The 21,641-nt window shown below is 33.1% G+C and overlaps 2 protein-coding genes and 3 pseudogenes across 2 annotated transcripts; all 5 read left to right on the plus strand.

Annotated features, from left to right (window-relative positions):
- Positions 1-1,791: 1,791 nt before the first annotated feature.
- On the plus strand, positions 1,792-3,219 carry LOC129894496 (cytochrome P450 71A3-like; annotated as a pseudogene).
- An 87-nt stretch (positions 3,220-3,306) lies between these two features.
- Positions 3,307-5,497, plus strand: LOC129896633 (cytochrome P450 71A3-like). Its single transcript, XM_055972565.1, has 2 exons — positions 3,307-4,337; positions 4,547-5,497. The coding sequence occupies exons 1-2, from the start codon at positions 3,429-3,431 to the stop codon at positions 5,162-5,164; spliced, it is 1,527 nt and encodes a 508-aa protein (XP_055828540.1). The 5' UTR covers positions 3,307-3,428; the 3' UTR covers positions 5,165-5,497.
- A 3,972-nt stretch (positions 5,498-9,469) lies between these two features.
- LOC129895760 (cytochrome P450 71A4-like) lies at positions 9,470-11,249 on the plus strand (annotated as a pseudogene).
- Positions 11,250-11,694: 445 nt separating this feature from the next.
- Positions 11,695-13,876, plus strand: LOC129894497 (cytochrome P450 71A3-like; annotated as a pseudogene).
- A 5,479-nt stretch (positions 13,877-19,355) lies between these two features.
- On the plus strand, positions 19,356-21,246 carry LOC129896912 (cytochrome P450 736A117-like). The gene is made up of 2 exons (XM_055972909.1): positions 19,356-20,363; positions 20,596-21,246. The coding sequence occupies exons 1-2, from the start codon at positions 19,422-19,424 to the stop codon at positions 21,202-21,204; spliced, it is 1,551 nt and encodes a 516-aa protein (XP_055828884.1). The 5' UTR covers positions 19,356-19,421; the 3' UTR covers positions 21,205-21,246.
- The last annotated feature ends 395 nt before the right edge of the window (positions 21,247-21,641 follow it).

Genomic DNA, 21,641 nt, shown 5'->3' on the forward strand with positions numbered 1-21,641 from the left:
TAGTAAGCCGTCTTGTCATTTGATATTTAACTATTCAATTAGAGCTTTTAACGTTTAGTTGGTATATGACCGATTGCAAAAGAAGAAGGCTGAAAGAGAAGAGGTTTGACTTATCCTTTAATTAGTTGCTCAAATAAAATCAATTAGGAATAAAGAAATTAAAGAGATCAGTTCAAAAGAAAAGGTATGAATATGAATTTTGGAAACGAGTATTATTAGTAAGCAGAGCCAGGGCACTTAAAACAGAAAAATGTGCATAGCATATCAAATTGTACAGCCACCACAAAATGAAAGCCCATCTATTTGCTCTTTAGGACCAAGCTTTAGTTTTAATTACATGAAAATGTCAAAATGAATCTTCACACCCCCTTGAAACGAGTTCCTTTGTATTATACATCCAACATCCTACCTTGAAAAGAGTTCGACACAGACATATTATCTGTTTTCATGAAGGGTTACTGTTCCATCATGTTGTGTAGCACGATCATTTAATCATGAAATAAGTCGAGAATGCGTGTGGTGGAGGTCAATAATATATATCATTTGAGAAAAATATGGTTTAAAATGTGAAAAATATCCACGATCTTATATGAAAATTCATTTGAGTAATAATATAGTTGATTCATTCACAAATATCTACCAACTCTAACTTTCGAGAAGATGGTGCACAAAATTGAGATGCGAAAATTCAAATTATTGGATTGAGGGGGAGTTAATAGATATTTTTTTTTTCCTCACAAGATTTTACCCCAATGGGGTTTCCTTGTAAAATTTTTAATGAGACATCACAAATACATATTATTAGATATGTGTACTCTTTTTTTTTCACTAGAATTTTTATCATTGAATTTTTTTAGTAAGGTTTTAACGAAACACATGATCTATCAAATAAAAATTCAAGGAGGTGTATTATAAATATATTTGTATATGTAGGAAGATTTAGAGAAAAAATTAGGAACTCTAACTTTTGGGATCAAGTGAGTTTTCTCATATAAACGAAGGGTTTTCCTCATTGTAAAAATCATTCTTCAAAAAAAAAAAAAGCAGTCTTGTGTCTTTTCACTACTATACTCTTCTTATTATTTTATAGTTTCATAACATTTTTTATTTTTTCAAATTTTGAAAATTCTTAACTTCAATTTCAAGTTAATTTTTAAAATTTTATGACTAAACACACTTTCTGAAATTCAACTCCAAGAAAAAGTAAAATATTTTCATGGCCAAACGCCTCTATTTAATTTGTTGGACGAAGATCCATAATTAGAAAAAAAAGATATCCATATTTGATCTCTTGAATTGATTGGTGAGGAATTAATGGTGTTGTTGGATCAAGATTATGGGGTTTCTTAACCGTTCGCTCATTGACCATTAAAGAAGAGCAATTGTTGTGTCTTTACGTGGTTTAATTAGTTAAACAACTATTTTTGAACTTTTGTGTGTATATTCAACTAAGGATGTGTAGAATGAATCAAAATGTCTTTTTAATTATGTGAATTTGCATGTCGAGTAGAATGTTGAATTATAAAGTTTTTTTTCTTTCTTTTCTTGTTTATTAGAGAGTTATCAAATATAGAAAAAGATGTTTTTTTTAAAAAAACATATATATAAAAAAAGTAATATACTTAGATTGAAACTAAGAGAGTACGTAGATGCGTAGAAAGCATGTTTAGAAATTGTGGATTTGATTGTGAATTGGATGAGACATAGTAAAAAAAAAAATCGTTCAATAAATTTAAATTGTATATCCAATATTTTTAAAAATTTGAATCAATCTTATTTTAAATAACTGATTTCAAATCATATATAAATGGGGCCTAAACAAAGATTGGGGGTTGGTGTGACATTTCATGGACTTCTTGTTTCCTAATATAGACTTAGTTCCGTATCAATACTCCTTACCTAAAAAGGAAAATGGATCTTCCCTTCTATTCTCTTCTAATTCCTCTATTTTTCTTCCTTCATAGATGCTTCTTTACTACTTCAAAAAATCAAAAAAGAAAGAAAAAATGGAGTTTCCTTGGTATTCTCTTCTTGTTCCTCTGTTTGTTTTCATTTTCCTTCTTCATAAGTGCTTCTTTACGAGTTGGAATAATAATAAAACCTTACCACCATCTCCAAGAAAGCTTCCAATCATAGGAAATCTGCACCAACTTGGGTCGCTTTCTCACCGTTCTCTACATAAGCTATCAAAAATACATGGTCCAGTGATGCTACTTCACTTGTGCAGTAAGCCTGTGCTCATTGCTTCCTCTGTCGAAGCTGCTCGCGATATAATGAAAACTCACGATCTTTTCTGCTCAAGCAGACCTAAATCTAGCTTCGCTGATAGACTCCTTTATGGCTCTAAGAACGTGGGCTTTAGTCCCTATGGTGAATACTGGAGACAAGTTAAAAGCATCGCCGTGATTCACCTTCTCAGCAACAAAAGAGTCCAATCTTATCCTGATATCAGAGAAGAAGAAACATCAAACATGATTGATAAAATCAGACAAGTGTGATTCTTCAAATTCAGTGATAGATTTAAGAGATTGTTTTTGTTCTCTGTCTGGTAACATAATTAGCAGAGTGGCCTTAGGGAGGAAACATAATGAAGGAGAAAGTGGAATGAATGCTAATGTCAAACTAGATGAATTTGGTGAACTTTTTGGCACTTTTAATGTTGGAGATTATATTCCATGGCTTGAATGGGTCAATAAAATCAATGGTCTAGACACCAAAGTGGAGAAAGTAGCTAAAGAATTGGATACATTTTTAGAGAGTGTGATCGAAGAACACATTATTAGGAACAATAAAGGAGAATACATGAGTACCGGTGAAGCTAAAGATTTCGTGGACGTTTTGCTTGAAATTCAGAATGGAAAGGAAACTGATTTTCCTTTTCAAAGGGATTCATTGAAAGCTATCCTCTTGGTAAGATCAGCATCTCTCGTATTATTAATTCCCTCCTTGGCGTGTTTTGTTAGTATAATTTTAAACATAATATATTGTTTCATAGTTAAAAATTTGGTGACTTAGAATATTGTTATTCTTCCACATAATCATTTACACATACTCCAGCTTAATTCTTTGATTGTGCTTCCCTTTCTTTTTAATGCATAGGATATATTTTCTGCTGGTACGGATACAACGTATACAGATTTAGAGTGGATAATGACAGAGCTTTTGAGGCATCCAAGAGCCATTGAAAAATATCTTTTGTCCATTGAAACATACACCTAAAATTTGTGTTTAAAGTTGGGGTACTAGCCAAGCCTTTCTCTGTCATGCAATCAATAGTCTCTTTTAGTTTGTGTGGTGAAGCTTCTCTGGATAAAGCTGTACACAAATTAAAAATGATATTTTCATACTACTTGTTTCCATTCATATATACAATCAATTCTGGATTTCCTAGTTGACAAAAAAGAAAGAAAGAAAGAAAGAAAGGAAGAATGGATCTTCCCTGGTATGCTCTTCTAATTCCTATGCTTCTCTTCACTTTCTTCCTTCATCAATGCTTCTTTTCTACTTCAAATAATCAAAAAAAGTTACCACCGTCTCCAAGAAAGCTTCCAATCATAGGCAATCTCCATCAACTGGGATCATTTCCTCACCATTCACTCCATGAACTATCGAAAAAATATGGTCCAGTCATGCTACTTCACTTAGGCAGTAAGCCAGTGATTGTTGCTTCCTCTGTCGATGCTGCTCGCAATATCATGAAAACTCACGATCTCGTTTGGTCAAATAGACCTAAATCTAGCATCGCTGATAGACTCTTTTATGGCTCAAAGGACGTGGCCTTTAGTCCCTATGGGGAATATTGGAGACTAATTAAAAGTATCAGCGTGCTTCACCTTCTCAGCAACAAAAGAGTCCAATCTTATCGTCATGTGAGAGAAGAAGAAACATCGAATATGATTGAAAAAATCAGACAAGTGAGTGATTCTAATTCGTCGAGTTCAGTGATAGATTTAAGAGATTGTTTCTGTTCTCTCACCAATAACATAGTTAGCCGAGTGGCCTTGGGGAGGAAATATTATGAAGGAGAAAGTGGAATAAATGCTAAGGTCACCCTGGATGAATTTGCTAAACTTTTGGGTACTTTTAGCATTGGGGATTACATTCCATGGCTTGAATGGATCAATAAAATCATTGGTTTGGACAACAAAGTGGAGAAAGTAGGTAGAGAGTTGGATACATTTTTGGAGATTGTGATTGAAGAACACGTTAGTAGGAGAAACAAAGGAGAATACAGCGCGGGTGAATCTAAAGACTTCGTTGACGTTTTGTTGGAAATTCAGAATGGAAGGGAAACTGAATTTCTTCTTCAAAGGGATTCATTGAAAGCTATCATCTTGGTAATTAATTAGCATTTCTCATACTATTCATTCCCTCTATGACGTATTTTGTTTTAATTTTTCTTTTGAAGCATTTGATTATAATTTGTACTACTATATCGTTTCATCGTTAAAAACTTGGTGACATAGGATGTTATTGATTATGCTTCCACCTAGTCATATACGCGTAATCCAGCATAACAGTTTTAGTTTTTTTTTTAAATGCGTAGGATAATTTTGCTGCTGGTACGGATACAACGTATACAGCTTTAGAGTGGATAATGACAGAGCTTTTGAGGCATCCAAGAGTTATGAAAAAGTTAGAGGATGAAGTGCGACAATTAGGACAAGGGAAAACAGAGATAACAGAGGATGACTTAAAAAATATGCACTATCTTAAAGCAGTGATCAAAGAGACTCTGAGGCTTCATCCACCGGTTCCACTACTAATTCCTAGAGAATCAACGGAAGACATAAAAATACTTGGCTATCAAATACCTGCTAAAACTCAAGTCTTTATCAATGCTTGGACAATTGGAAGAGATCCTTTATCATGGGAAAATCCAGAGGATTACCGACCAGAGAGGTTCTTAAATAGTAATATTGATGTCAAAGGATTAAACTTTGAGTTGATTCCGTTTGGAGCAGGCAGAAGGGGCTGCCCAGGAACTGCTTTTGCTATTGTGATAATTGAGCTAGCATTAGCAAGGCTTGTGCACAAGTTCAATTTTGTATTACCAAAAGGGTTAAAACCAGAGGAGTTGGATATGACCGAAGCCAGTGGTCTCACTATTCGTAGGAAATCACCTCTACTAGCAGAGGCCACTCCATGCTCCAGTTATTATTAGGAGTTTCTACATTTTTTTGCTTCTTGGTGACTCGAACCCATCATACTTACATATGATGCAGATCACTTATCTTAATCACCAATATATACAATGGAATAATACTTCCCAGTACTGCTAGTAGCTAATAATTTCACGATATGTGATAAGTGTACCAGTGACTCCCTTTCTGGGTGTTTTATACATTGATCGTGATGAAATATATGCGTCCACCACACGAGTTAGGAGACCATGTCTCTTGACACAATCAGTTAACATAATGCTCAAATTAAGTGCAGAAGGTAAAATGACACACAATGTTTACATGGAAAATGTAACACCCCATTTTTTTTCTTTTTTCGTCAAGACTCGAACCATTCTTCATATGCGTATAGACTCAAACTGAATGACTTCTAATTGTATACATGAGTTAGGATCAATTCCTAAGTATTTTAAGAGTATTAGATGTGGTTTAGGGTCATAAGGGATTTCTAACACCAAGTCAAGTCCAAAGAATTTCTATCAGCTAAGTTTTCGAATGAGTTCGTATAAGGATCAACTTCAAACAACCGTATCTCTAGAATATAATGAATTGGTGGCCCATGATCAACCAAATTATAGGTCCTTGAATCTTCTTTCCAACGCCACCAAGATTGCATTTTTTGGAGTTTAGAGTAAAATAATAAGATCGTTTTACTGAAGCATGTCTGGACAAGACAATTCGGCGAGCACACAGCTAATTTGGCGACTCGCCGAATAGTTCGGCGAACCACGACCTAGCTCGCAGAATAGTGCTCAAAATCCTTTAGAAACTGTTGGATTGGGCGAGCTAAAGCACCATTTGGCGACTCGCCGTCAGTGAAGAGACCTCCAGCTCGTCGAAATTGCCGACGAGATTTATTAAAAGGTAATTTTCTCAATCTTTCAACTTAATAATATTCTTGTATGTAGAGATACTATCAAAATCTCAAATTCTCCTTCTCCTAAAGATCAAGAACTTCAAGAAAGGGATTTCTCCAATATTGGGAGATCTAAAGACTCCAAATTCAAGATCTCCTTCACAAATCTATAGATGGGTTTCTCAACTTCAAACTACAAGGTTCCAAACCCAACACTTTTATCCAATAACTCCTAAGATTCAAGTATGTAAGGCTATTCACAATGTTGGATTGATTTAACCACTTGCCCTACATCTACATTGATTTGAGTTGAGTTGAGTTTTGAGGTTCTATGAGTTGAGTTCTTGGGTTATCTATAATTTCTATTGAGTTTTTTTGTATATAAATTCATATGTGTTAATGATGTTCTTGAGTTGAGTTTTGTTGAGAGTATGAATTCATGTATTCATTCACAGGAACCTAAGATGAGATTTCATTTTTGTCATAATTTGTTTTGAGGTTGAGATTGATGGTTTTCATGTATAAATAAAAATATTGCTTTCAAAGTAAGATGATGTATATTTTAATGATTTTGATGAAATTGAACATAGAGTTAAATGAGTATTTGGAGCAAGATGTTTGATGATCATGTAAATGATGTCTATCTTTAAAAAGGTAAAATGATTGATGAAGAGGTAATGTTGATGATGATGTCTTGAGATGGAGTGATTGGAGTCTAATGTGACTACATGATATAATTTGCATAATTCAAATTGATTGGAGTCTTATGAGGATTTTGAGTATAAATGATTATTTGAGAAAGAGTTTTAAAAAAATGATTTATGAACGTTTTGAATAAATTATTTATACACTATTTTGAGTTTAAAGAATAATTATTTTCATCTATGATTTAGAAAGAGTTGAAGCATGAGTTGAGTTTGAAAAGTTTTTTAATTATTATTTTGAGCATGAGTATTTTGGGTATAAAAGAGTTGAACATTTTTACATTAAAATGTCTATTTTGAGAATGAGTTAATGGGTTAAAACTATGTTTTAAATGCATTTAATATTTACTGCATTGATTGAGTTTTGAAAGAAGGTCCAATGAAACCAGATTGATTGAGTTTTAAAAACAGTCCAATGAGACTAAATGAGTTGATTTGAACTAAGTCCAAAAGAGACTAAATGAGTATTTTGAGTATTTTACTCACCTGATAGATATGAGCATATTGAGTTTTGGGAGGAGTATTGAGCACTGAATTGGGTAAGCGTATAGTCCATACTCGAATTCCATGAACTACGTAGCCAACGTAGGAAGGGATTGGACTATTAAAGTCGGATGTTTCCCTATTTCATTGTTCTGACATGATAAGACTTGATTGATGGATGGATCAATGATTGGTTGATTTGTTCATACCCTGACAAAGTATGGATGAACGTGGCAACAACGTCGGCTTGTTGCACACCACTAGCTCATAGGTGATGATTGTCGGTTAGAGAAACTCTCAAATTGAGTGGATTGTGCATGATATGATTGGTTTAATTGAGATTGTAGATAATTGAGTTGAATTGTACAACATTGCTAAATTCTAATTTGCATATCTGTTGAGCCGAGTCCTTTGAGTTTATTATTGAATTGATTGAATACTTGGTTGATTGGTATTGTAGATGATTGAGTCGATTGGTATAACATTTCTAAATTCTAATTCACATGTCTATTGAGTTGAGTCCTTTGACTTTATTCGTTGAGTTGATGATTGGATTGGATTGGATGGTATGTGATTGGATTGAATTGGATGGTATATGATTAGATTGAAACGGATTGTATATGATTGGATTGGAACGGATTGTATATGATTGGATTGGATCGAATTGTATATGATTGGATTGGATCGAATTGTATATGATTGGATTGAATTGGATTGTACATGATTGGATTGGATTGTATATGATTGGTCTCTGTCTAAATCGCATTCTTACTTTAGACTTATGACACCTTGATTGAGTCTCTCTTATCCTTCTGATTCGAGATATCTGAACTGGTATTATTCTACCTTGATGCTTGTTTCATTCTGCCATTTACATACTCGTACATTTCACGTACTGACTTCAATTTGGACCTACATCGTTTTATGATGCAGAAAAAGGTTTAAGAAGTTATTAATAGGCGCACCATTGAGGATTTGTTCACACTCAGCTTATTGGTGAGTCCTCTCCTGCATTCGAAGGATACCACTTATGTTATTCTTGCCTTGAGTTTAGTCTTTTCATTTTGATTTGAGGTAGTCATTAACCTGTCACTAACACCAATTAGATAGTAGTGATGGAGGCTTCATAGACTAGATAGTGATGGGTCGATGGAGTATTTGATTTTCTTGAATTGTTCTTGTCAGATTATTTTCATGACATAGATTGGAGTTCGATTTGTTGACCCATGACATTTCTTTACTGAGTTAGATTGTTGATTGTGATTGCCCACCTTGATTTGAAGTCTTCCGTTGATTGAATGAATGAACGGGTGTGTGATCAGGCCAAGTAGTTCATTTAGGAGCCAGTAATGATTTCTGAATGCCGGTCACGTCTAGGGTACCCTCCCGGGGTGTGACAGAAAATCTCCTTGCTCAAGTGAGGAAAAAAATTATACTTTACTATTTCTAAAATAAGGAAGTGGTCGATGTCACTAATTTCTTCAAGAAAGTGGTCGATATCATTATAAAATTTCTTTATGAAACTTGTGGAAATCATAAAGATCTTTTCTTTAGATATTTGAAGTTTTTTTTGACCAATATTTTTAAGCTCTAAACCAATAAAAAAATAAGTGATACATTTGATCATAGTCACGAAATTTAATATAAGCAGTTAAATAATATGGTTTGGGTTTTAGTTTGGCGGGTCGCAAATCAGGTTTAATATTGAGTATCCTTTTGAAATTGGTATTTTGGTGTAAAATCGGACACTTTTGGCCAGATTAAGGGAATTTTTTAATTGGAGGGTATATTTGATAAGTCCGATAACAGTGAGGGCAAAATTGACCAAGTAATATAATAGAGGATAATGTTGAACAATAAAATAAAATAGAGGGGTATATAACAAAAACACTCATAATCCCAGAATTAATAGATCGCTTTGAGTAAAAAACTCGTCCAACCTCGAACTTTTTCTGTCTTTCGGTAAAATTAAAAAATTAGAGAAATTAACGCTAGATGGATAAATTAACATATTTTTATCGCTAAACCAGTTTAACTACTGATTAGCTATGAATTACCAAATAATTATGTTAATTATGGGTCATTGACAAATTTCTTAGTGTAATCTGTACTCTTGCCATGTTGAAGTAAAATCCACTAAAACATACAATTTTATTATTTTTAAAAACGAAAAATATTCAAAAAAAAATAATATATATATATATATGCGAGCGCAGGAGAATCAATAATTTGATTAACTTGTAGGTGTTACTAACTTGTAAGTACCAAAAAATGGACCTCCCCTGTCCCTGGTATTCTCTTCTAATTCCTCTGTTTGTCTTCATTTTCCTCCTAATTCATCAGTGGTTCTTTACTACTTCAAATACCCAAAATATGTTATTGCCACCATCTCCAAGAAAGCTTCCAATCATAGGAAATTTGAACCAACTTGGATAGCATCCTCATCGTTCTCTCCATAAGCTATCGAAAAAACATGGTCCTTCAGTAAGCCAGTGATTGTTGCTTCCTCTGTCGATGCTGCTCGTGATATCATGAAAACTCACGATCTCGTCTGGGCAACCAGACCTAAATCAAGCATCGTCGATAGACTCTTTTATGGCTCTAAGGACGTGGGCTTTAGTCCATTTGGTGAATATTGGAGGCAAGACCTCTTAACAACAAAAGAGTCCAATCTTTTCGTGATGTCAGAGAAGAAGAAACGATGAATATGATTGAAAAAATTAGGGAAGGATGTGATTCTTCGGGTTCAGTGATAAATTTGGGAGATCATTTATGTTCGCTCACTAATAACATAATTAGCAGAGTGACCTTAGGGAGGATATATAATGAAAGGGAAAGTGGAATAAATGCAAAGGCCATCCTAGCAGAATTTCTTCAACTTTTGGCTACTTTTAACGTTGGGGATTATATTCCGTGGCTTGAATGGATCAATAAAATCACTGGTGTAGAAACCAAAGTGGAGAAAATAGCTAAAAAGTTGGATATATTTTTAGAGAGTGTGATTGAAGAGCACATTATTCGGAACAAGAAAAGAGAACACGGAGTGGGTGAAGCTAAAGATTTTGTGGATGTTTTGCTGGAAATTCAGAATGGAAAGGAAACTGGCTTTCCTCTTCAAAGGGATTCATTGAAAGCTATCCTCTTGGTAAGAATATCGTATTTTCTACACATTATTTATTCCGACATAACAATGCATTTTTAATTTTATGTCATTTCGTGTTTATTTTTCTATCACAGGATTCGTTTGCTGGTGGCAGAGATACAACATATACAACTCTAGATTGGACAATGGCGGAGCTTTTGAGGAAGGGCAATGAAAACATTACAGAATGAAGTGCGACGATTGGCTCAAGGAAAATCAGAGATAACAGAGGATGATCTAAAAAATATGCAGTATTTGAGAGCTGTTATCAAGGAAAGCTTCAGGCTTCATCCACCGAATTCATTATTAGTTCCTCGAGAATCAATGGAGGACGTGAAATTATTAGGCTGTTATGACATACCTGTTAGAACTCAAGCCATTATTAATGTTTGGGCGATCGGAAGAGATCCCTTATCATGGGAAAATCCAGAGGAGTTTCGGCCGGAGAGATTCTTAAATAGCGATATTGATGTCAAAGGACTAAACTTTGAGTTGCTACCGTTTGGAGCTGGCAGAAGGGGTTGCCCAGGAAGTAGTTTTGCTATTGCGGTAATTGAGCTAGCATTAGTAAAGATTGTGCACAAGTTCAATTTTACATTACCAAAAGAAGAAGATTTGGACATGACTGAACGCACTGGCCTCACTATTCGAAGAAAATCACCTTTGCTTGTTGTAGCCACTCCATGCTCTAGCTAGTTAGGAGTTTTTTCTCCATGATCTTATTCACCAATATTATCAATTAAACTGAGCTCCCAGTATTGCTATTAGCTAATAATTTCACAAAATGTAACAAGTGTGCCAGTGACTCCCTTTTTGGGTGTTAATTATTTGTACATCTATGTTATATTGTTTTATGCAATATTTCTTGTTCTAGCGTGCTACCGAATAGCAAAAGAAGAAGCGTAGTATTTTGACGTATTGTTTTTCTTCCTCAAAAAATCGAAATTGAAATACATCATTCCTATTTTGCCCTAGCCAACAGAATGAAGTTGAAATTGAAAAAAACACCCTCACTATTTTACCCTCACAAAATGAACGTAACTCTTATCTTATGATTTCATAACTGAATGACTAGGTAAAGGGTCAAATCGCAAAATATAGAAGGATATAGGATGCATTAGCAATGTTGATATTAGTTGTGTTGAGATTATTTTTAATGCACCATTTTATTTGGTTTATGAAAATAACATGCATTTTATATTTTCTAAATATAAATATATATTTTTACAAAATTATCCTCCCCAAATACAGTGAAAAATATTTTAAGTATAATTTTGATTTTAACCATTCTAATGCATGTATTAAAAACTCCTTGAATTACTAATCATGATTTTTCAGGTAGCAGTTATACATAACATAATCTCAAATAGAGCTACAGTAATAGTACATAGTTTAAACAAACACACAAAACTAGATAGTAATATACAATGCTAATGCTAATGTAATGCATTCTGCCAAACGATCCGAGGATGCAAAAAGAACCCAAGGATATTATCATTGTCTTCTGTAGTCAAATTAAATATACCAAAAACTTATCAATGTACAACTAAAAAGCATCATTATTAGTTTAATAAACTCATGCTTTTCAACTTCTTAAATAATAATATCTTCAAGAAAGAGGTCGACACCACTAAATGTAGTTTTTCCTCACCAAAAGATTTGCTCTTTACGTATACTCTAAAGCACTGAGAGAATAAAGAAATGAATAATTGTATTGATTTGGTCATATAAAGAAGACAATGATCGATTTCATAATGTGTATTCTTTTTTTCATGCGAAAAATCTTTTCTTTATTATATATTGAAGCTGCAAGAATCAAGCAATGTGTGATTAGTTTGATCATGATCACGAAACATTATAAAATGACAAAACAGACATAATCCCAATCCTTAAAATAGATCTACCCAATTTCCAATTATATTACTCTCTCCTTTCTTTTTTATTGTCACAATTTCCTTTTTAAAAGTCCAATTACAAAAAAATTCTTCATATACACAAGCGTCCTCCTACATTGTCCCCTAGTACAACATACTTAAAAAAAAATCAAAACTTTGACTAATATTTTAACATGTATAAAAAAATTACAATTTATAGTATTTTTCATATAATTTTTGAATATCTAAATTTTTATTTTAAAATATCAAATTAATATAATTTAATTTAGCTAATTAGTCAAAAAACGCAATATGACAACTAAAAAATAAAGAAGAAGGAGGAGACTTACAATACATTGTCTACAGCAGATCAATAATTAGATTAGTAGCTATTACTAACTACAAGCCCCGAATATTGATTTCATTGTATGTATTTCGGTACTCTCTAGCTAAAACAAAGCAAGAAATAAATAAAATGGATCTCCCCTGATCTTCTCTTATACTTGCTCTGTTTGTTTCCATTTTCTTTCCTCATAATTGGCTCTTTACTAATTTCAACATTTCAATAAAGTTACCATCGTCTCCAAGAAAACTTCCCATCATAGGAAATTTGCATCAACTCGGTTTGCATCCTCACCGTTCTCTCCATAAGCTATCAAAAATAAATGGTCCAGTCATGCTACTTCACTTGGGCAGTAAGCAAGTGCTTGTTGCTTCCTCTGTCGATGCTGCTCGTGATATCATGAAAACTCACGATCTCATATGCTCAAGCAGACCTAAATTTAGAATGGCAGATAAACTCCTTTATGGCTCTAAGGATGTGGCTTTTAGTCCTTATGGTGAATATTGGAGACAAATTAGAAGCGTCACCGTGCTTCACCTTATCAGCAACAGCAGAGTCCAATCTTATTGTTGTTAGGACCGAAAATAATTAGGTGTTATGTGGAAGCTAGCCAAAGCAAATCTCGAAAAACTATGAATAAGAAGATAAACGAGAAATATATCAAAAAAAGACATAAATATTTAACGTGGTTCGGTCAACCGACCTACATCCACAACAATCCACTATAAATATGAAAGTATAAAATATAGAGAGAAATAACCTCTCACATTTCACTCGGAATTCCCCGGACCCTGCGCATAGCGGGAGCCTTAGTGCACCGGGCTGCCCTTTTAATTCACTCGGAATACAAGGAGGTTAACACAAGTATTAATGTAACACTTGTGTCTCGCTGTTTCTCCTCCTGCACAAAACTTTTAAAGCCTGTAGGACTACATTGTAAATGTTATTACGTTAGAAGGAATGAACATCTATTTATAGATTTTCCTATAAGAAAAAAAACTAGCCAAATATGGAGACTTTATGTTTTCCTTTTAGGAAAAGAAAAACTCAATTATATTAGAAAAGTCAGGACAAAAATCCAACAATCGTGATATCAGAGAAGAAGAGACGTCGAATATGATTGAAAAAATCAAGCAAGAATGTGACGAGTTCAACGATAGATTTGAGAGAGCTTTTCAGTTCTATGACTACTAACATAATTAGCAGAGTGGCTTTAGGGAGGAAATATGATGAAGTGAATAAAAATGGGATGAATACTAAGGCAATCATAGAAAAACTTCTTTCACTATAACTAAAGTTTGATATGATAATAAATAAATAAAAAAGGGCAGTCCGGTGCACTAAGGCTCCCGCTATGCGCAGGGTCCGGGGAAGGGCCTGACCATAAGGCTCACTACAATTAGACACGAGAATTTTACGTGGAAACCCCTCAAACAGATAGAGGGGAGAAACCACGGGGTAGAAGGATCTTACTATAATAATATGAGAGTACACTACTCTCAAATACAAGGAGAAAACAACAATTAACACTTATATTTTGTAAAAGGAACAACACACTAAAGAGGACACTCAAGACTACAATATTTATCTTGGTATAACTCTCTTTGTATTCTAACTCTTTTGGATTGTATTTTGTGGGATCATCTAAATGAGGACAAGATGCTCTCTATTTATAGAAAACTAGAAACGCGTAAAATCCGCGTATTGCACCTTCCTTTTCTACTACGCGCTCAAAACGCGTTTTGTTCCCTTTTGACTACGCGTTCAAAACGCGTTTTGTAGTATTTGACTATCTTGTAGCAACAACCAAAGAAAGCCTACGCTTGCGTCCTCCAATTTCATTAATGCCACTCGAATCAATTCAAGATATCAGAGTGATGGGATATGATATAGCAGCAAAAACACAAGTTTTTATTAATGTTTGGGCGCTCGGAAGAGACTCCTCCTTGTGGGAAAATCCCGAAGAATTCCAGCCTGAGAGATTCTTTCAGACTGACGTTGATTTAAAAGGATTTAATTTTTGAGTTTATTTCGTTTGGTTCAGGGCGAAGGGGATGCCCAGGATCCCAATTTACCGTTGCTGTTAGCGAACTTGCTGTAATCATTTACAATTTATTAAATATAAATTTGTAGAATGGTTCAATTTATATTAAATTCAAGATATATTAGTCCAAATAAATATTTTGGATTAATAAAATTGGGTCGATTATTTAAGCCCAATAAATGTGGATTTAATTAAAAACCTAAATCCATTGATTTGGGCTATAAAGATGACTCCACTTTGTTAAGCCCAATATCATCTCATCCTAGAGGCCCAAAATCATGCCACATGTCAAAGTTAGGTGGCAATCCAAGTCAAATTAAATAAGCCACTAGAATTATGTCATGTGCCAAAGTTAGGTGGCAATCCAAGTCAAATTAAATAAGCCACTAAAATCATGCCACATGTCAAAGTTAGGTGGCAATCCAGGTCAAATTAAATAAGCCACTAAAATCATGCCACATGTCAGAGTTATGTGGCAATCTAAGTCAAATTAAATGAGCCACTAAAATAATGCCACGTGCCCATGTGACATGTTCTGACCAATCAAATTAAAACTCTTCAACAAAGAAATCTGATTGGTCAGTTCAAACCAACCAATCAAATCACACCCTCATACCACTCCCTACAACTATAAATAGGGGTCCTCATTATTCTGAGAGGGGAGGGTTTTTGGAAGAACAAGAAGCAAGAAGAGAGCTCGTGGATCAAAGACCGCAAATTCTCTACAAAGCTACAAAGTTCAAGCAATCAAATTCAAGTTCAAGATCAAGAACGAAGAAGAAGATCAAGATCAAGTTACTTGTTCATCTTTACTGTTCGTCATAACCATACAAGTGTTCGTGACGAATAATTCAAATCCAAATTCGAAAACGAAGATTCAAGATCAAGCTATTCAAGCCCTTGACTCTAAATCAAATTCAAGTTCAACGTGTTTCATATTATTTGAAGAATCAGAGGATTATTATAGAGATTGTAACCGCATCATATTTTGAAATCAAATATTACACTTTGTTACTCCAATTTTCCGGTCTTGATTATTTATTTTTCTCGGCTCGAAAATTTGTTGTTTACACTTGCATTGGCAAATTTGTTGTTGAACTTTAATTTTGAGTTAGTTGATAGGGCAAACGTGAAGGATTTGGACATTGTGGAATCAACAGGTGTGGCTGTGCATAAGCAATATCCTCTGATTGTTATTGCCACTCCTTGTTCTTACTAGTGTGTCTTTTTTGTCCCAATTGTGATTCCGAGATAATATCTTATATGATCTCAACTATGATTTTTAATTCAAAAATCGTTTTACCTACAAAGTATGATTTTTTAAAAAATTAAAAATCAAAATTTTAAGAAATAAAAAGATACTTATATATTTAAACGAGAAAATAATAGCTGAAAGTTTTTTGCATTAATTTGTAGGCAGCTTGTCCAGTTGAACAAGGAGGATCATCGGCCACAACTTGACTATTTATTAATCAAATTGTGAATTGTGATGTATTTAATTCTTCATCCTATACACCTATGTAAGAATGCATCCCAAAACAAAAGAAAAACAAGATTACACAAATTATTTCAAGTTTTCAACAACTTTGTGTTAATTAAATTCAAAATTAGCTGAAGAAATGGTCGAGGAATACCCTACATCAACCAATAACTCAAAACTAAGTTCGTAATTGCTATTATTAAAATTAATTATTATCTTATCTTATAGCTTATTGTGTCTTGACACTTGTGTAGTGACATGAAAATCGTTTGTTTCTGTGCATATAATTATTTAATTTATTATCAGATTATCGGTTAATTTGTTAGGAAAAAACCTCAAATGATTAAGAATCGATAATTAAAAAAAATTAACATCGTTATCGATACCCCTAAATTAATAACTCATTATTGATAAATCATAACTTTTTTTCAATTCGAATTATCGATTTCGATTTGATTTTGAACCGCGCGACAATATAGTCACAAAGACTTCGCAGTACAGGCCAAAAAGTTTGGATTCTAATAATATTAAATAAAGATGGTCAATAAATCTATATAATTCCTTGACCAATAAACCACATTCTGTCTCATCCACAAAAATACTGCTTATAAAATTACGCATACAAAAAAGGGATGAATACTATAGCCTATAGGAGTAAGGAGAAGAGGGTAAATAAAAGAATATATATTTGATCCGTATAGTTTTAGCGAGTGCATGGGGTTAATAAATGATTAAAATTGGCAGTTTTTTTTACTTTTTATAAATTGGCTTAAAATAAAATTTTCATACCAGCAAATTTAAATGGGAAAAAAACATTTAATGTCATTTAGTGACTTTATGAGTGTGATTTTTGAATTATAAAAGAAAGAAAAATGACTTTAAATGAACTAATGACCGGAGAAATAAGTCTCCAAATTAATTACAACAACTCCCACCCAGGGAATTTAGTAATCCGTAAATCCAGGAAAATTAAAAACACTCCAAAAGTTTACGCGTAGTAGGTGAACTAGTCGATGAGGCTAATTAATTTAGAACCTTTTGAGACCCCAATGGGTGGAATAATTAATATATATGGTAATTAAATTTCACATAACTAATCTTTGCAGAAAACGATATGTATATATTCTCTCTTAATTAATCGTAAAGCTGGATGCAAAAAGGCGAGAGGCAACAAATTAAAATGAGTTCACTTTTGTAAAACTGATAGTTTACCACCTAATTTTAATGATCAACTACAGTAAAGTTATTTTCAATAAATTTTTGGCTTGACCTGATAGACAATCTCAACAAAAGACATTTTAATAAGAAGCTTTAGTTAGTTGTTTATGCTTGCAAACAAATTTTCTCAATTCTAATGTAACTCATGTCCATATTATTTGTCTTCTAACTTCTTTGTATATTCATATAGTTAAAGTCTTAAAATTTTAAGTTATTAGAGTATTTGTCTCAAACTACTATTTGGAACTATGGAGAGTATTGTTGATTAAAGTCTTAATTCTTATGTAATTCATTTCCATATTATTAAGGTGTCACTGCCAAGTGCCAACCACCATTAACGAAATGCTTGTTATCAATTTGGACTAGTTTGGTCCCTTCATTCAGATAGTAATTTATTTCAAAGTTGTTAAGATGTAGTAATACGTAATATGACAAGAAAAATCTTGACGAAAACTATAGAATACTTGAATAAGGTCTATATATCGTTGAAAAACATGAATATACCTATTCCCCTTAAAACATTTGGCGTTTTTAGCTACGTTTCAACTAGGATAATAAGAATTTAATCATATTATTGTTGGACCCAAGAAAGCTAAACAAAACATTAATTTGCAAATAGTATTTCTTCCCTTCAATTTATGTGACACTTTTCGAATTTTGAGATTTAAATAATTTTTTTGTTTACCGTAATTTTTTCATATATCTTTTAAATGTTTTGAATTGTCAATTATTGTGACCTATAGTATTTTTTTTATGTAGTTTCTACATATGCGAATTAAATTTTAAAAGATTTAAAGATTTCACGACCAAATTCATGGTCAAAGTTAAATTGTTTGACTCATGGAATTCAAACTGTTATGGGTGTACATGTCTGGGTTGGTTCGAATTTTTCGAATACCAAATCAAATCATTTGTATTGTATTTTTAATTCTATAAACCAAACCAACCTAATTAAACTCGAGTTTTTCAATCTCGAATTTTCTCGGGTTTTTTCAAGTTTTTCGGATAAAGTATTCATACCAACATATAATTAACTTGTGTTTCAAATATTTCTTTAGTCCTACCAAAATACAACTATCTAATGTGTTTCTTAAGAAAATAACACAAAATATGAGATGAATAATGACACTAAAATATTCAACAAAAATAATAATGAAATCGCATAAAATAAATATTGCAAATTGATATGTCATAATGAAAATGATCATGCTAAAATAAGTTTAATAAATATTAATTACATGACTAAACATTAAAGAAAAACTAAAATTAGGTTATAGATTTTAATTGTCTAAATCAATATAAACTAAAGAACAAATATTCAAAATTATTGTCAATCTTAGTGTTAAGTAATTTTTTTTTGTTAACATTATTACTGATTTGATTTTGACTTGAGCTTTATTAGAGTTAGTAATATCTATGGGCTATAATCTTAATTGGACCACTCTTAATTCTAAGCTTCAAACTTAAAATAATATGTTAAAAGAAACTATGAAAAAGTATAAGAAATTTTTATTAATTATATAAAAGTAAATACTTTATGTTATAAAATAAATTTTAAAAATTATATATATAATATAGTATTGATTTAATCTCGGGTTGACTTTTTTTTAGTTTAAACCAAACCAACCCAATGCAAGTATAGTTAGATTTTGTCTTTTAATATCAAATTACGTCAAACGAAATCGCTAGTCCAATTTATTTTTTCTTATTTGACTCAATTTTCGATTCGTTTTATGTGTATTCAAAAACATTGTGCGCACTCAAGAAGGGCCATGTCATATACGTTTGTTTGTATATGTTTATAATTAATAAAATCAGATTTAAGAAATAAAGCTAACCAACCCATGATTAAGGTGGAAAAATAGGAGGAAGGTGCATAACCAGACCAAAGTTGAAACATACGATGTTTTAAAATACAAACACAAAACCATGACACTTGACTGCGTTTACAAAAAGTTAAATTTTCAGATTTAAATTCCTTAAATGTACACTATATGTAGTCTTCTTCAGAAATTAAAATTTGTGTTAAAACTTAAATCTCAATTCTCCTTATGTCCTTTTGTTGTATGTTTTGAAACCAAATACACAGATAATATGTTCAACTCCTTACAATGGCTAGAAAATTGTACCTATTTGTCTTATGTTTTTGCCCTTCCAGTACTCATTTCCTTCCTTGTTATGAGTCTCTTCATGACTAAATCTAAAACCAAAAAAAATCATCCCCCTTCACCCCTAAAATTACCATTAATTGGTCATATGCACAAACTAGGCTTGTTTCCTCACCATTCTCTACACAAATTAGCTCAACAATATGGACCTTTGATGTTCCTTAAACTCGGTAGCGTAAATACTCTTGTTGTTTCCTCAGCTGAGGCAGCTTCCGAAATCATGAAAACACATGACCTTATCTTCTGCGACAGGCCTAAATCCAACGTCAACAAGAAACTTTTATACGACTTTAAGGATGTCTCTGTCGCGCCTTATGGTGATTACTGGAGACAAATGCGAAGTATATGTGTACTTCAATTGCTTAGCAACAAAATGGTTCATTCTTTTCGTGTTGTGAGGGAAGAAGAGACCGCCTTGTTAGTCAAGAAAATTGAGGAGAGATCACCAGAGGCAGTGAATTTGAGTGAATTGTTTATGACACTTACAAATGATATTGTGAGTAGATCAGCTTTTGGGAGGAAATATAGTGGAGGGGAGAGTGGAGAGAAGTTTAGGAAATTGATGAAGGAGTTTGTGGGAATATTAGGTGGATTTGATTTTGGGACTTTTTTACCCTCACTTGCATGGATTGATAGAGTAAGTGGTTTAGAAGCAAAAGTAGAGAGAATTGCCAAGGAGATGGATGAGTTTCTTGAAGGAGTAGTGGAAGAACATTTAGATAGTCATAAAAGAGTGAAGGAATTGTTGGGGGAAAAAGTGGAAAATGAAAACAGAGAGGACTTTGTTGATGTTTTGCTTGGGATTTACAAGCAAAACAGGGTGGATGGCTTTGCTATTGATAGAGATGGCATCAAAGCTCTCATTCTGGTGAGTTTTCAATCTCCCTCTGTATGGACTTGCTATGATCATGACATAAATGATGTCATTTATCACCAATAATACAATAATTTGGTGATAAATGACATTACTTATATATGGTCACGAATTCCTGTGATACTTAGGTAAAAGTTGACGACTTTTTGGTTACAACAAATAATTTAGTGACTTTGTTAATACTTATATGAAGTTGAGTACAATAAATATCTGGTCTTTATTGTAGGACATATTTGCGGGTGGAACAGATACAACTTACACTGTGTTGGAATGGGCCATGACAGAGCTTCTAAGGCACCCTGGAGCCATGAACAAACTCCAAAACGAAGCGAGGGAAATAACTAAAGCAAAAAATGGAATAGTATCTGAGGATGACTTGGACAAAATGCATTATTTGAAAGCAGTGATTAAGGAAACCTTGCGATTACATCCTCCGATTCCTCTGTTAGTTCCACGACAAGCTAGACAAGATGTTAAGGTAATGGGGTACGACGTTGCTGCTGGTACAATGGTTATAACGAATGGTTGGGCAATTGGAAGGGACCCTGAAATTTGGGATGATGCAGAGGAGTTTAAGCCGGAGAGATTTTTGAATTCTTCCATTGATTTTAAAGGACATGATTTTGGATTGATACCTTTTGGTGCTGGAAGAAGAGGATGTCCTGGAATTTCTTTTGCAATGGCTACTAATGAGCTTGTACTAGTAAATGTTGTGAGGGAATTTGATTGGGAATTGCCAAATGGAGCAAAGGGGGATGATTTAGATATGACAGAATGCACTGGCTTAACTATTCACAGGAAAGTTCCTCTGTTTGCTGTTGCAACTTCAAACTAACTCCTAATTTTTTGCTTTTTCATTCACACCTTTTTGGATGGTTGTCACTTATTATATTATATTGTATCGTATCGTTAAATTTATCGTTAGTGATGACGAAAAGTCTCATTTTGTATAACAATCGATCAGGTGTGATCGCGTGTTACTTTATCTTTTCACTCATTTTGTCTTTACTTACGATTTAATAATCCTATTTTATCATTTTTATCACACATTTTTATAGTAGTTCTACAACGTACTCTACTTTCATGTTGGTTTATCCTTCAAATTATTGATATATGACATTATGTAACGACAAAAAATGATACAATCTATCTAACTGTTATATTCATCAATACAATGCAATATGATACTATACGAAACAATATCTAAGAACTATTCAAACAAAATGTCAGTGTTCAAAACTTGTTATGGTGTCCGAGTATGATACACCTCTT

Source organism: Solanum dulcamara, chromosome 7 (assembly GCF_947179165.1).
Source record: "Solanum dulcamara chromosome 7, daSolDulc1.2, whole genome shotgun sequence".
Taxonomy (NCBI): Eukaryota; Viridiplantae; Streptophyta; class Magnoliopsida; order Solanales; family Solanaceae; genus Solanum; species Solanum dulcamara.

Coding starts and splice junctions, on each gene's coding strand:
- LOC129896633 (XM_055972565.1), top strand. CDS start 3,429: ATGGATCTTCCCTGGTATGCTCTTCTAATTCCTATGCTTCTCTTCACT. Junction 4,338..4,546: donor CATTGAAAGCTATCATCTTG/GTAATTAATTAG, acceptor TTAAATGCGTAG/GATAATTTTGCTGCTGGTAC.
- LOC129896912 (XM_055972909.1), top strand. CDS start 19,422: ATGTTCAACTCCTTACAATGGCTAGAAAATTGTACCTATTTGTCTTAT. Junction 20,364..20,595: donor GCATCAAAGCTCTCATTCTG/GTGAGTTTTCAA, acceptor TCTTTATTGTAG/GACATATTTGCGGGTGGAAC.